Source organism: Protopterus annectens, chromosome 7.part0, assembly GCF_019279795.1.
Source record: "Protopterus annectens isolate FY-2018-M chromosome 7.part0, PAN1.0, whole genome shotgun sequence".
Lineage (NCBI taxonomy): Eukaryota > Metazoa > Chordata > Ceratodontiformes > Protopteridae > Protopterus > Protopterus annectens.
The window spans coordinates 883,911,018-883,928,517 of NC_056739.1; the positions used below are offsets into that span (position 1 = coordinate 883,911,018).

Sequence of the window (17,500 nt, forward strand, 5' to 3'; positions counted from 1 at the left end):
GTTTGTATGTAGTGTGACCTCAGAGTGAGAATATTTAAGTAGGGGGGTGTGGGGGGTTCATGTAGTAGAGATATTGTGTGTGTTTGTGTGGAGAATGGTGTGTGTGTGTGTGTGTGTGTGTGTGTGTGTGTGTGTGTGTGTGTGTGTGTGTGTGTGTGTGTGTGTGTGGTAGTAGTAGTAGTACCGTGAAATTCAAAACCTCCGGTATTTGAGGTTTTGAATTTCGTGGTTTTCAGTTTTTGTTGTTGTGTGGATTCGGCTTCTTAGGCTCGAGATACTTCATTCGAATTTTCAAAGATTCGATATTTCAATATTTCGAGCTTCTGGAGTGAATCCGACCCAATATACAAAGCTAGCTCAAAGAATGTGATTTAGCAACACTGTAACAAGAAACCTGTTCAGTCATTCATATTTCTTGTAACAGTGTATTGTGGACAATTCTTGAAGTAACATTTAAGAAGGGGAACAAAGTCTGCAAGTTTATCATAGTTTGTAGTGCTTTTGCTAGGTTTTCCTTGATTCTGTATAGGAACACAACTGATGCATTGCCTGGTCCCATGACACCTGAGTTTTTAATTTTATTTGAGCCAGTATTTATTTCTGTGGTTATAAGGGATGTTTCTCCGTGTCTGTTATAGCTCTGTGGCATTTGTCTTTGCTTATTGCAATGTTTGCACAATTCTTTTTTACAAGTACCTTCTCTAGTCCCTCTGTCTGGTTGATCACAACCCTGTGTATGTTCTCTGGTTAATTGATCACACCACTGTTTGCTGATAACATTTACAATTTCCCTTTCTGTTTTTTTATATAATTAGAGAATGACTTATTACTGCTCTCAGCCTTTGAAATCAACTTGAGTTTATAGTTAGATCTGGAACATTTGATAAGATAAGTAAGTAGTGCCTGAACTTCAGAAATAATGCTTGTACTTTATTTAATCTAAACTTACTTTATGAGTAATGCACTTTTGAAAGCTAAGCAGTTCCTCTGTTGTGTTATATATCTTATTAATTTTATAACTACACAAAACAGATTTTGTTGAAATTACTTGTATATTTCTTGCTTACTGGTACATACTCATGAATGCAGAAGTTAAATATAGCATACAAATTGTCAGAAATATCCCAAGAAGATTAATTTGGGTCACTGAGGATAGTATCACAGTTTGTTTCATAAATACATTATTTATTTTATAATACTTTCCATTGGAAGTCTCATGTTTATTTAAGTGAGTTTGATTTTCCTCAAAGATTAATGATGCTGAAATCATGATCGGCAAACTACACATGACCTCTCCGACTACAAGAAGTGTACCCTAACTTTACTGCTACATTCATTTTACTTTAAGCATATTAAAATAAAAGACATAATGACAGCTGTCTAAACCTAAAATGTGACATCCCTCTAGGATGAGACGGCATAGCCACCTGGTTTGTTTACTACTGCAGGGGTTAGCTCATAACACTCCTTCAACGTACATCCATTCTATCACTCCCAAAGCAGCAAAGAACAAAATAAGTCCAATAACCAAGGAAATGTGCAGGTTCCCAATAGAAAAACACCAGTTTATTGTAGAGCAGGTACAGATAAACTCCAGTTAGCTGTTTCATCTCCCTCAATTTACACAAAGACTTCTTCAGACTGTGACTTATAAAGATCATGTGATTTTTATACTATTTAAATGTTGGTTTTGTCTATGATAAATACAGTCTGAAGAAGTCTCTGTGTAAATTGAAGGAGATGAAAGTGCTAACTGGAGTTTACAATAAACTGGTGTTTTTCTGTTGGAGCCTGCAAATTTTCTTGGTGGTTGGTTGATATATTCATTATATGCCTAACACAAAAACAATATGCCAGAGATATGGTAACTTGCTTTAATAAACCCAGTCTCAAAACTACCCAGCTCCACCAAACTCTCACACTGCCATCTAAACATTACCTTTCCCACCCTAGTAAAAATCCTTGAAAAAAATATTCACACCCAATTAACAATATACATATATATATATAGATATATATATATATATATATATATATATATATATATATATATATAAAAGACTATTGCCTCCACTCTGACAAGCAATATTGATTATGTTCTGGCCAAAGTACCTCAACAGCCCTATGGACCCTAACTGATGATATCCTACTAGGGACAGACAAAACTCACATGTGCCATCATTATTAACCTGGCAAAGGCATTCAATCTACTATATCAAAATCATCATCTACGTCATCTATGTGATACTGGAATTAGTCCAGATGCCCACCCTTGGCACCAAAGCTATCTGTCTAATCAACACTCTCATGTTAAGATTCTTTCCTACCCCTTTCTTTCTCTCTCGTCACTGGACAATCTGAACCAATGTGTTCCCCAAGGGTCTATTCTTGCTTCACACCTTTTCGCCATATATATCAGCAAACTGCCTCTGGATCTTCCTCACTTCCTACTCTTACTCTGTGCTGATGCGATCACACTATACCACTCAAGTAACTCCCTCATAGCTTTACAAAAACAACTTCAGTCAGGCTTCCTCCATCTGATTCCCTGGATCAGTAATAATAATAATAAACTTATACTCAGTAATCCAAAACAAAAAAAAAAGTTCTTTGGGACAAAACAAAAATTAAACAAACCCACCTCTCCATACTACAAATTTGTGACCACAAAAACACTACTTGGGACTCTAGCTAGATCCTTCTCTCAGTCTCTCCCTACTCTTAGGCAACAAAAATTTTTCTGGGCTAATAATATCTCCCCCTTTCTCTCAAAACCTTCCAGAATCACAATAGAATAAGGCATTTTAGTACTTCACCTCTAAAATGGCATGCCCTTAATATCATATACCTCAAAATGAAACCACACTGTCATTCAAACACTCACCAATAACATATAAAGGTTGATTTCACGCTCACAAAAAAAAAAAAATCACCATTGCACAACACTACTAAAGCAAAATGTCTTCCTGTCAAAACAAGGACAGACTTATTCTTCAGGTCACAATTGTTCAATCAACTGCAAATCCACACTTTCCCTTCGCTATCTTCGAGACTAGTATGAGACTCCCCAACCTATAAATGTAGACACATAGAAATGTTGACCATTCTGTACTCTCACCACAGGTTACTCAAACTAAACTGCAATGCATTAATCACTGCTTTGCTTTACTAGGTCCCAAAATCTGGGAATCCATACCAACCTCACTTAAAGACACATCCTCTTAACCAAAATTATGTTCTCAGCTGAAAATGCACCTCCTGAAAATGGTAAAATGTCAGTGTAGTATTTCAGAACCAATACAAGCCACACACTCAAACTTACTGACACCTTCCATACTCTGTCTGCTTAAACCCCTCCTTACTTAAAATTCTTGTCATACTAACGCACTGCAAAGTACTTCAAACTCTAGGTCTGAATTCTAAGCAATCGCAGCTGTCTAGATAAAGCTCTCAAAGATATATTTGTATATAACTGTATGGAGCAGTGCAATGCATGTTTTATAAAGCTGCTTACCTGTCTCTATGATTCTACAGAAATTGCTTATGCAGTTTATTTATCTCTGTTTTTGCATGTAATTCCTGTATATTTTCAACAATTGTGCAATTATATATACTTTATCTCTTACAATATCTTTGTCGACTGAGAGTAAAATTGGTCATTTATGATTAGTACCCTACCCTGTTTAACAAATTCAGATAAATTAATTAAAATAAAATAAAATAAATAATAAATAAAATATTTGTTACTTACAAGAGTGAATAACCATGCATGGGGGGAAGATAAAAATACTAGATTTAACAGTATGACTTATATTGCCACTCCTAGTTGATTTCTTACTGTTTTCCAAGCTGCTTTGATTAACATATTCATTTAATTGTGTTTTGTAGTTTACTCAGTCATTGTGTGAGCAATTAAAATCTCTCACAAGGATTGCATTATTATTGACTTGTGTTTACTCAAGAAATCCTCCTGAGAAGGATATAGACATAAACACCTCAGTTTACAGAACGTTACTTTAATATTATATTCAATACCACTGGCATTTATTATTGTGTGAATAATTTATATTTCTGAGTTGATTTCTTGAATTCTGGCTTTCAGGTATGCATTCATCAAAACAGGTTTTACTAAAGGCAAAGAACAGCAATGTCCTCAAGGTAGAGAGCAGCTTCCAAATCATCTGTTTTGCTGTTGAGACTTGTTTTCAGCAACATCAACTTCACCTCTGATTGTTTAGCTTCCATACTTTTCTTCAAGTTGTAGGTCTTTATCAAAAATTTCTGTAATGTGGAGCTTTTCTTCCCAGGCCGCTCCTATAAAGGGGTTTTGACTAATCAGACATTCCTTATAAGCAAAGGCATTCTTTAGAAAACAAATAGAAATGCTGGGCAGTAAGACAAGTCTCAAAAGCCTTAACGCAATTTATTTTGGCAAAGAAAAACAGCGTTTTCGCTACAATAACAAAGTAGCTTCCTCAGAGGCTAAAAACACAGAGAAAAAGCGCCAAATGCTTTTTATATCTTTATCAGCCTAATTAACATCAGCTGAAACAAATAATACAACACTTCCATAAAATTCAAATATTTTTAAAAGGGGACACGCATTCAAACTGGCAGCATAAAAACTGGCCTTTAAAATAAACACAGCAAAGAACCAGTGTGTAAAAACATATATAAATTAAATAAATTCCTACCACATTAGAGTCTATACTAAATTAAATTTCTAAAAGAGAAACACTATAATGTGTATATAACAAAGTATGTAAAAATATATATATATACCTCACTTTTATTAGAGATTCTGGAACTGGAATGGCAACTCAAGTTAGACGCCTTTAATATTCCAGGACTAAACGAGAGTTGTAACATAGCCCCTGTCCTAAAATACAGATCTTTTTTACGCTAACAACAGATATGCACTTATTGAGTATGTTCTATTTTATTATTCTATTATGGGTTTTATCAACATAACCTGTAAAATAGACAACACATATATATTTTTACATACTTTGTTATATACACATTATAGTGTTTCTAATCATTAGTTAAAATCAGAACGAATGTTTGTGTTAGCAGAAGAAATGTTTATAGTATGTATGGAACTCCCTTAGAAATCAATCCTAATAAGAGGAGAGCATACTGCACATAGTTAAAGCATTTTAATTACTGTGGAATTGTTTTAACCCAAATGTAAAGTGTATAACAATATATTTTGAACTGTGTTTTTAAATCTGTATTTTCTTAATTGAATAATTAATTGTATAATTAATGTTTTAGGCGGAACTTTTGTATAAGGAGGTGGGTGTTTTGTAATGTTGTTCTGATGAAGTCCAGTTGTATCTGGATGAAAGCGCTCAACTATCGTGGGTTCATTTAATAGAATAAAAGAGAGCTTTGGTTGGATGTGCCTGGATTTTACAATTTTTCAGCTGGAGACGGTTGTTTGTTGCAAGTAGTTGTTGTAATCCAGGAATTTGTCAATACCCTAATATAGACTGGGAACACTACTCAAGCCCAAACTCTCTAGCCCAAAGGTTCCTGGAGTTCATAAACTCAAATGCCATGGAACAACTAGTCACCATCCCCACAAGAGGAGAAAACATACTTGATCTCATCATCACAAACATGGGATCACAATGTTCAACACCAGAAGTATACCCCTCACTGGTGAGATCAGATCATAAACTAATCTCGCTGCAGGTCCTCATCCGCCCCCACCTGAAATAAAAGAGACCACAGTGAAAATCTCAAAAGCCGACTTCACACTTTAAAACTAGTGTGGTCTCCTTTAAGGCCCCTGAGCCAGTGGTAAACATTACTCAAACCACTGAATCACTTACAAATGCCTTCTACCAGCACCTACAGGACTGCATGGATCAGGCAATCCCAAACAAACCTAAGGCTCTTTGTCGTCCAGTCTGGTGGACCCCAGCCATAAACAAGCTCTACAACAAAGGAGGAAGCTAGTACAAGATAATGCAAAATCCTTGAAAGGTATGACACCTTTGATCATTATAAGTTAAATCTAAGAGCTCTCTTTAAATCATCCAAGGCTAACTTTGAGAGAAAAAAGGACACAAAAGACAATCATAAGGCCTTCTTTAGCTATGTTAGAAACCTAGGAGGAAACTCCCAGATATGCTCAGAATTAGTCCAAAATGATGTGAAGATTACTGAACCTACACACATTGACAACATACTGGCTGACAGGATCAGTGCAAACTTCTCCCCCTCCCGAGATATCTATACCAGAGGATTGTAGCCCCCAAACATCTCCAACGCCCAGGTGAGAACTGCTCTCTCCAAGGCAAAACACAGCATCCATGGGACCGGATGGTGTCCCCAGCTGTGTGCTCCACGAACTCAATGAGGAATTAAACCTTAGGACAGCTGTTTAATCTTAGCATCACCTCAGGATCGTGCGACCCTGCGACTGTGGTCCCACTTCACAAGGGAGGTGCCTCCCACCCTGGAAATTACCATCCCATTAGCTTGACAAGCCTTATCTGCAAAGCCATGGAGAGGATCATAATGGAACTCATAAATAAAGACATAGGGAACTTGCAGACTTTGGATCCAACCCAGTTTGGCTTTGTCAAAGGCAGATCATGCCTTTTAAACTTGGTTGACTTTTTGAAACAGTCACCAAGGCCATTGATGAGGGAAAGGCAGTCCATACAGCCTACCTCGACCTGGCAAAGGCCTTCAACACAATACCCCACTCAGGTATCATTGAAAAACTCATCAGCTTGAATGTAAACCCATACATCACAAGATGGGTTGCAAACTGGTTAAGTGACAGAACCCACAGGGTCAGAGTTGCTGGAGCCATGTCAGACTCAAAGCCTGTCACAAGTGGTGTCCCACAGGGCTCAGTACTGGGTCCACTCTTGTTTGCATCTACTTTTCTGAAGTACAAGCAAACACAGGAGGGTTATGGCTGACAAAGTTTGCAGATGACTGCAACCATAGTCGAAAACACTTCTGACACAGATATCCTTCAGAAGGGCCTTACAGAAATGGATAACTGGTGCCAGAGCCATGGCCTAAAGTTAAATGCCAAGAAATGCATAGTCATACCCTTCGGGAAAAACAAGGTTACCCCTAGCTACCATATAGGTGGTTATCCACTGAGCACAGAAGAAGTCATCAGGGACCTGGGGACCCAGGTTGACACTAGCCTTTCGTTTGACACTCATGTTGCTATAGTAGTCAGGAAAACCTTCTACATTGCCCACCTGATCATGAAGGGTTTCACATCTAGATCAAGGGAGGTCATCATCCCCCTGTACTCATCACTCATTAGACCTATGATTGAGTACAATGCCCCATTCGGAATGTATCTGACCCGACACCTGCAGCAGCTGGAAAGGCCCCAAAAGTTCCTCACCAAGAGGATAAAGGGTCTCAAAAATATGTTTTATGCTGCCCGACTAAAAGAACTCCAGCTCTATTCAGTCTCATACCGCTTGCTCAGAGGTGACCTGTGCCTGACATATAAGGCCATGTCAAACCCAGATTTGATGAATATGCTTCACCTCAAAAAATCTAGATCCCTCAAAACCACAAGGGTGGGAGACTTAAACCTTGACACGGTTATTAATAGGACGTGCTGGAGGGACAGATTCATCACCCAGAGACTCCTTATGCTGTGGAACAAAATCCCGGTAAATATGAGGCAGAGCACCTCGCTGGCCTTGTTCAAGAGGAATCTTGACCAATGGATGGGAGATCGCAGATATACCCCAGGGATTACTTCAGTGTCACTGCTTGACAGAGGCACAGCAAAATAATAGGCATAGTTTTATTCAAACTAAAGGGGTGGCGAAAGCCACATATCTATGGGCTAGGCTTATAAATGCCCTTGGGCAGATAGCCTAGTATGAACCTATGAACCTATGAACAAAATCCTGGCACTGTCCAATTGAATTGTGATTGTTTTATGCAGAATGAATTACAAATGACTAGGATATATTCAGGTTGTGAGGTCACAGTCAACGTCTTATGAACTTTAAAGTCAGGCTTGATTCATTTTATCCCCAGGTGTTTTGCTATCATAGTGTCTCCACTATGTGTGTATAATATTATTTTTGCTCAGTTAAGTGATATGGTTTTAGTTTTTATTGCCCTGTCTTGACCATCAAGCCTCCCTCTGGATGCACAATTGATTATTTTATTTCTCCTAAGGAGCAAGATTCCCATGATTTAGTCATTTCACTCAGGGTGACAAGTCCAGTATTTGGAATGGTGCCATCATCTACATGGGGGGGGGGGGGGCTGGAGTTTTCTTTTATGACCCTAACATTCCCCATGTGCAAGTCTGCAGACACCCAAGGGAGGCATCTATTGGGATTTACTAAGGGGTGTTACCTGCTTTCATGAGTGTTGTAACCAGCAGAAGGCTCTTTGCTTCCTTTGTGGGAAATGCAACCTCATGATCTGTGGTCTCCACTGGGGATTCCAGTTAAAAAATATTTATTCTAGGAATGCACATCCCACACTTTCCCATAAGACAAGCAAGCAGGCATTGTTGTTTTACTCCCCTCTCTCTTTCTCTCAGCCTGTAAGTTCCTCCAGTGTCCATACCACCACTCAAACCTAGAATGTCTTGGTCATAGTCATGGCTTTACTTCTCAGTGTCACACAGCTGGCACAGCATATGGCTTCTTTATGTTTAATGCATAGATGAGGCTTTTGTGGATGTATTACACAGGACCTCTGCATATTTAGAAGAAGATCAATGCATACATTCATAGTATGAGGCTGTTGATGTTGAACATTTAGCCTAAGCATTTCAAATATTTGAATGTCTTGTCAGTAAGGATGATACTTTCACTAAGTATGAAGCATAACTTTCAACCTTCCATCTCTAAAATGAGGAACACTAGCCCCCATAATGTGGAACAAATGGGCAAAATGTGGAGCACATACTAATGGCTTACTAACAACTTCAACTAGGATGGTCATAGTATGGTTAAAATATGCTGGTTTTACTTATAAGGACGTTCTTTTAATGAATTAATATGATTCATTTCTATTTACAATGGATTTCACTAAAAAAAATTCCTAACACTGAATGTGTGACAGAGTCTTTCGATGTGGAACTTTGAGGAACTTTGAGGAACGTGGACTTTTTAAAACCCCAAGTGAGGTACTTTCCTCATAATGAGGTACACTTGAGAGGTATGGTATGAAGTAGTTCTTATAGGTTCATAGGTACTTACAAGACTATTGATACACAAGATCTTCAGAAGTAAAAAAAGGCATTCACAAGAGGCTTATTAGTCTTAGTATTATGTTCTTAAACAATATAAATATTTAAATCAATAGAAAGCTAGTTGTAATTCAGTATTATGTTGTTTTATATTATACTGCCATCTAGTGGACAAAGTCTTACAACACAAAACAAAACAAGATAAACCAAACCAATTTCTAAATAGGCATACGGGAGATCACCATATCACTTCTAGCCATCTATTTTCAAAGTCCAGCTGCTCTAAGTTTTAAAACTGGGGCTAGAGAGACAACATCATTTAGCCCAGGTGGTCTATTGGCATCTAAAATAATTTGCCAGTATAATTCTCTATATTCAATTCTTGCCTCCCACATGCCACCATTTAAATCTATTTCCTCTAACACAAAAAAATGAAATTTGGCCAGGACACATTTTAGAGTATGTTTATATAAAGCATTCCTTTGATTTTTGTTCCGAATGGCATTAATACGCTTGTATATTCATCTCTGTAGCCTTCTCTCGGTCTTTCCAATATAAAATGCTTTATAGATGACACAAACTGCAGTATAGACCACTCCACTACTTTCACAAGCATTGTACATTTTACCTACAACCTTCCTATCTCTTGATTGAAGATATACACTTTGTACATTCCTAATATATGGCACTATGGACACATGCCACACTTAAATGGACCCTTCCTCATTCTTTGATGTTTCTTATTACTACCATTATTATGTTCCAATAAAACCTTGATACTTCTACCATTTCTAAAAATACATTTCAAAGGTTTATCAAAATTTTACTTAAGGTCTGATAAACTAGCAAATTTTACTCATTCGTTTTCCATTAATACTCTAATGATACCAGAATCTCCACTAAAATCTGTAACAAAAGCACATTCATATCTATCGTCCTCATTAACATACATTTATCATTAGTTGGGAGACCATCTTTTACTCCTAAAATTGGGGCAAATTTATCTTTTCTGTCTCTTAAAACATCATGATAAACATCATAAATCAAATCTTTAGTGTAACCCCCATCAATAAACATATTCTTTAAAACTTCACATTCTGTAATAAATTCATTCTCATCTGAAGTCATCCTACTGATTCTTAAAAATCGCCCTTTGACTATACCTTTCTTTTGGTGAAAGGGGTCTGCACTAGTATAGTGGAGAATCGAGTTAGAGTATGTTTTCTTTCTGTAAACCTTAGATCTATACATACCACTATCTTTATATATAGTACCATCCAAATAGTTCACTTCACTATAACCCAATGTTGCAAGTAAAAGTAGAAATTCAGTAGATTCAATAATATATTGGAAAAATTCCAAGAATCTTTCAAACGTCTCGGTCCAGAAAATACAAATGTCATCTAGAAAACATTTATACAAAACCCAACAGTTTTTATATTGGCTGTTGGTAACACATTTTTCTTTCCAGGCAGACAAAACTAAATTTGCATAAACACCTTGCCCCCATAGCTACCACATTAATCTGCAGAAAAAACTCACCTTGAAAATAAATAAAATTATTTTTTAAAACCAATTTAATAAATTGTAAACATAAGTTGAACTCATTTGGTGTTAAAAACTCTGCCTGCTTCAAAACTTCCTTGAGCTGCTCTAACCCTTGTTCGTGGGGTATAGAACCAAACAAATAAACAATGCCTATTGTAATAAACATAACATCTTCACTAAACAAGTATTGCCTCACATTGCTAATGAAATCCCATAAATCCTTCAAGAATGCACTACCATTCACTGCTGGTTTCTTAAGCTTTACATCTAGAAATCTGGCTAAGGGGGCTGTCACTTACCCCTCTGCTGCTACAACAGGGTGCATGGGTGGATCATTTAAATCCTTGTGTACTTTTGGCATCCCAAAAATAGAGGGGAATCTTGGTTTGTCGTTATGTAAAAATCCAAACATATCCTTATCAATAAGCCCCTCTATTAACAAATCATATAAGGCTACATATATCCTCTTATATGCAATGTTTATTATATTCATTGATACGCTAACATATTTGTTCTCATCTTCTAATAATTTCATCATCTTAGCCTCATATGTAATACTATTCATAGGGACCATTCCTCCCTTTATCCGGTTTCATTACTCATAAATACCTGTTGTTCCTTAATTCTTCTAATAAATTCCTTTCTACTTTAGTCATGCTTGAGGAAAACTTATTCCTACAACTACCCAAATCTCACTTTTATACATTAAAGCCTTCTAACCCATTCCTTGGTGTGACCCTACTGTCGGTGCCTGTTTTGTTGTTTATAAGTAAGATTAACCCAGAGCCCTGTGTATTTTAACCCAAAGGTTTTGTATTTTAAGAACGAATAACTGGAGCTGGGCAGACATTCACATTCCTATCTAAAATGGACAAGGATGCTAATCTGCAGGGGGACTTGTGGTTTCCCATTCATTTGGGCAGATTATGCTTAGAATAAGAGAAGCACTTTGATTTACATTGATAGAAAGATGCTTCTAGATATGTAGTTATGATCTGTGAAACATATTTATCCCTCTAGCATATTCCATTTAAGTTGCAGAAGAGATGAAGACCTCTTAAATGGTTGTTTCTGCCACTGCTGGACTTGCAGATTTGCAGTAGCTCTGTAGTGGGGCAGAAATTGCTCCTCAACATTCTGTATGATGTAGAGAAGAGGGACAAGGCTTTGAGATGGTCAGTGTAGCTTTTGTGATTCAGGAACTTTATTTTCTTGGTTTGAAAGTGCTGTAGTCATTCAGTCTGTGCCAGGTGTTTGAATAGGCACATATCGAAGGGGACATCATATATTATGGTTGGGAGGGTGGCCTAATGGTTAAGGTGTTTGCCATACAAACACAAGGTGCAGGGTTAGAGTCTCACAAGGGATAATTGGCTAGGCTTACAATGGCTCACAGGGGCAGTTAGCCTAGTACTAACCTATGAACTATATTCAATGAACAACAAAACAAGTGCAAAATACAGTGGAAAAATCACCTCACTGGACCTGGACACCATGCTCTTGCCAATAGGCTATGCAATGAAATGGGATTTTTTAACAATAACAGATAAATGATAATTAAGGGACAGCTCATTGTCAACATGGATTCCCAGGTCTCTAATTACTGTGCAGATTTTCAGGGGTGTATTGTTGATATGATAGTTGAAGGGGACATCATGCTTGCTGAAGAATGCTATTATATATTTTTTGGTGTTTAGTCTTAATCTATGAGTTTGACACCAACAGTTAGTCTGAGAAAGAACCTCCTGATGGATCTTGGTGTCTTCTAGTGAGCCTGTGATGGCACCAAGTCTGTAGTCATCTCCAAACTTGGTCACCCATAAGCATTTAACATTAGCTTAGACAATCCCAAAGAAGAGTGGCCAAAGGACCAAACCTTAGGTACACTAATAGAGACAGGTCCACTAAAGGAGTTTTATTTTTGAATTTGGCATTGTATTTATTTTGGAGAAGGATAGATGCACCTATGTAGCTATATACATGTGCATAGAATTTGGCAGTAAAGGATTCCACATTTGCAGAGGGATCATCAGGATAGAAGGGAATGTTGAATTAAGCCAGGTCATTTTTAGTAGATCAACTTAAGCAAAATCTCTGAATACTACGTTGTTGGAATATGTTTCCTGCATCATTTTTATGGTGAATGTCACTGATTTATGGTCTGATTAAGACTAGGAAGAAGGTCACAACTGGTAGGGCCAGTAGGTAACACAGCTGTCCCATACTGGTTTGAACCAAGTCAAGGATTTTATCTCCCCTAGTTGGGGTGGAGACTAACTGGTCCCATGAGTTTGCATTTATGAAGTCCAGAAATCTCTAAGCATACATGTTGGAGAATATATAAGTCTCCTATTTGATGGAAGGGTAGGTAAAATCCCATAGGAGAAAAGCATTTGGCTGAATGCTTAGGGAATCCATATTAGTCAGGTAGTTGGCATGCACCAAGGGTGACATAGAGGGGGCCCTATAGTTAGCTACAATGTGATATGGGGTTTTGTTAATGGTAAGTTAGTCACAGAGGAGTTCCAGATATAGCGGTCCACCTGTTTTTAGCACATTCATCTAGTGCTGTGGACCTGAGCATTGAAGCCTTGCACAGATGAGATACTGTCAATAGTCTTGAAGCAGATCTCCATGGTGATGCATACATCAATGCATTTCAGGGTATGGAGTGCCTGTATGCAGTGAAGTTTTTGTTAAGGCCCCGTGTATCGAGTAGCAATGCCTTAATGGTATCCACATTCTGCTTTATTATGCTGGAAACATTTGAAGGCTGACTTTGCCTAAATAAAAGGCACTATGAAGTAGAGGAGGTTTTTACCAACATACAAAAGTCGGGGGGGGGGGTAAGTGCAGGCCTCCCCTGTCAAAACAGTTAGAACTGTCTACCATCTGTTCCCAGGCTGATATATATTGTATCCCCTTTGATTGACAGCAGAAGCTAAGCCAATTGCTGCAGTCAGTCATCTTTTCTTCATTGCGCGGCATCGTTCTTGGTGAGGGTAAAATGCTGCACAGGCTATGCTCACACCCACCTCTGATACATATTCGGAGGGTTCCATCATACCACTCTTCATATAGTCCAAGGAAGTATGGCTCAGGTCATCCACTCCCATGTGTACTATGACTGTGTCAGATATGTACTTGTGGTGCAGTGACATGGGTAAATGCATGATGTGGCAAATCATAACTATGACCCTCACCTTGCTCACCCTCACAAATGGAATCTCCTATGGCTAGCATGTTGGGTTGTGTGGAGATTTGCCTTATGGGCTTTTGAGTTCAGACACTGAGAGATATAGATGCATGTTACATGGTGGATGCTGCTTGAGCTGAATGTCTGTGAGGCTGGTGAGGGATCTTGTTACTATAGCTGCATTTGAGTGGCCTTTTTGGATTAGGTAGATTACTTTGGAGAATTTCAACAAATATGGATCTATGCGTTTGATCTCTAATATGTTTGATAGATACAGTGTGCTGTGTGTTACTGACAATTGGTTTGGTATTTGTAGTGGCTGTATGAGACAGCCTTGCCCCCAATAATATTGTGTAACTGAATCTCACACAATTTATTAGACTGTTTAAGTATTTGGTGGTTGTAAGTGAACATGAGACAACTGCTACCTTGTCTCCAGATGCCCATTTCCACCATACGGAATGCAGAGACAGTTGGAAACTGCAAGTCCATGGTTCCAGATGTTTATTTGCATCAGCTGTAGGGGGCATAATACTAATGATGTTTATAACTGTTTTACTGGGGTGCTATCTAGGTAAAGATAGCAATCAAATCTGACCTCCAGCAGTAATACTCCTCTGTGCAAACCAGGGGCTCATTGTGCCACTGCAGTGTACTAACTACTTAAGAGATTTAAGAGGTCACATTGCCTGAAATATTATCATATATCACTTTTGAAAGACTTTTTTGTAGTATCTCCAGCACAAAGTAAAAGTAACATATTTCTTAAGAGTACAAATCAGATATAGATGGGCACTGCTAGTAAAAATCAAGTGTTAACTTTGTCAAAGGAACATTAAGCTGGTGACAATTTTAATACGTTTTCTTTTTAAACCAACTGTCTCTGCTCTGTTTTATCTGCATTTGGTTACTTTGCTTGAACAATATTAGGTGCCAGTGATTAATGGAGAGTTTAAAATTATGCTGGAATAGGAGAAAAGCTGGGTGTCCTACAGCGTGTACCTACTGCATATGAAAATATCAGTGAAAGTAAGTAAGTGAAATATAATTAGTTTAAGGGTGGGTCTTCACAATATGATTACGTAATGATAACTAGTAAGAGTGAATGAGGCAAAATTGGGAGGGGCTTTTGAACTTAAGTTTAACTGTCTGACAGTTTCACTCAGAGGTTTAATACTATGTACTGCTTGGCCTAGACAAAGCAACAGCCCTATGTTTGATTTGTACACATTCTATTAACCTACTGTGCGACTCTGAGGAACTAACTTATATAGACACCCCTCCTGGGTCACCTCGAAAAGGGTCTGAATATCCAGTGGGCTTACCTTGTCAACACATTCTTTAAATAAAATGACAAACAACTTAAGGGCTTCTGGGCTTGTTAATGAAACAGCTGTGTGCTATAGAAAATAAAATATACAGCATTTTGCTCTTGTAACTATCTTAAGAAACAAATAGAATAAAAACACCCAAGTTCACACAAACGGTATCACAAAGTATTTTTAATTTGAGTGCTTTTGTCCCAAAGATAAGAACTACTTCAGCAATACATCACACGAAAAAATACACAACCAAACAGGAAGTGTAACTAAAACCCTATCTCAAGAAACCATGAAGTAGCTAAACACAAAATGTACCCCACTCTTCCCATATTTCACCATCAGTCAACCTTTCCTAGACCTCAGAAAAAGGAAGCAATGATTGTGTTCTGCCCAAACCTAGAATCTTTAAACTGAAAGAAAAAGATAAATACTTAAATAAAATAACATCGCAATAATACAAAAAAAAAAAGAAAGAAAAACAGTGTTAGTACACAAACAAAAAAACTGATTTTTGCAGTCCAACACCTATGTGAAATCCATGCAGGGAGACCCCTGTGAGAAGTTATCCATGCACATATATGTAGTACCTGTGAAGTAGGAGCCAGTAATTATGGCACACTTACTAAGCTTATGTAGATGCTGCACCAGGGACAAGGAGAAGAGACCTGACAATATATTCAAACAGCAGAAGGAAAGACATTGCTCCATTATGCTTGGTAGGTTATTCAGAAAGAATGAATATTAGCTGTTTACTCTTTTGGAGCTGCCATATTTCAGAATAAGGTTGTTGCTGTTTTTTTTTCAGAAGGTGGTAAGACAGAGCAAGAAGCTGAATTTGTTTATTATTGGTCATCAGTCACTGAGGCTGTAGCTGTCTGGAATATCAGGAGAAGGCAGTCCATCGTTTCTTGCATTACTAATTTCAGGAAACTTATGTGGTAGGCCAAGAATTGCCTTACAAGAACCTTTTGATGTGAAGGAAATTAATAAATGATGAAACAAATATGGATTTGTCATGCTCTGGTAAATGGTATTAAGAGCTGCTGTTCTGAGGTATGTAATATTGTCTCTTTCAAGTCAGCGAGATGGACTTACATCAATTTTTGGACAGTTGTACAGATATTACTTGCTGCATAAGGATATCCTTGGGTCATTGCAGTTTTTTTCAGGATACCCTTTGACATTTTTTTACAGATTTTTTTCCTAACGTATGCATAAACTGAGCTTTAAGTACATTTGTTTCTATGAGTCAGAAATATGGAAACCTTAGAAAATATACAGAGTAGTGCTTTTATTTTGTTCCAAGATTTGGTTCCCCCCATAGTCATTTCATATGCAAGGTCTCCTGTCAGCCATTTCAGACTGCTCTGTGCACCATAACATTATATAAGTGCTGTTAGGAAAAGTGACAAAATAAGTCAAACTTTTGATCTTGTTAGAATTTTTCATTTCCAGGTTTTCATTAAAAAAAAAAAAACGTCATTTGTACACTAGCTAATAAAGTCTGATTAACATTAGCAGTCAAAAGTCAATAAATAAAGAAATACAGAAATGCAAAGGAGTTTTCAGGATAAAATATACTGATATACATTTATAGCCTTTTATGTATACATATTTTCCTTCTTGCTTTCATTCTGCAGCTGTACATGTTGTACTACACTTAGTGAGTTTATTTCTGTCTAGCAATGTCAATCAGCAGCATTGGGTTAATTGATCATAGTTAATCATATGTATTTTAATAAAGTAACTATGCATATAAAGTAATGTACAGGTTTGCCTACTTACTGTATATAGATTAGGAAGTTTTTCTTGCAATGTGCCTGTGTACTGTACAATAGCTTTTAAATGGGGCAGTCTTCCTTGAATCTGAAACAAGCAGTTAAAGATGATTTTATAGTAACAATGAAGTAACATTTTATGATAAAAAATGATAAACTTGCTCAGCTTAAAAAACACATCAAAATACAGGAGAGTATGCAGTCTGCAAATTAATAGACACAGAAAGACACTTACAACCATGGCTATATTGTACATCTAATAGTAAATGTTTTATTTTAGCTATATACACTAGAGACACTCCCATTTGTGTAAATATGAATAGTTCAAGGAAAACTCCACCCTCTGCTACAGTTTAACTCAGTCCTTAAGTTGCTTTTCTCCCTACTGTATGGTTCCAGTATCATATAGGTACCAAAACCTGCTTGTACTTTATAAAATGTT

At 37.3% G+C, this 17,500-nt stretch overlaps 1 protein-coding gene across 1 annotated transcript in view; it reads right to left on the reverse strand.

Annotated features, from left to right (window-relative positions):
• The window catches only part of ACSBG1 (acyl-CoA synthetase bubblegum family member 1), a 415,596-nt gene that overhangs the window by 212,379 nt on the left and 185,717 nt on the right, over positions 1-17,500 (reverse strand). Inside the window, exon 6 of the mRNA XM_044077462.1 lies at positions 17,066-17,146. Within this exon, the coding sequence (XP_043933397.1) occupies positions 17,066-17,146 (81 nt within the window). The remainder of the gene's footprint in view (positions 1-17,065; positions 17,147-17,500) is intronic.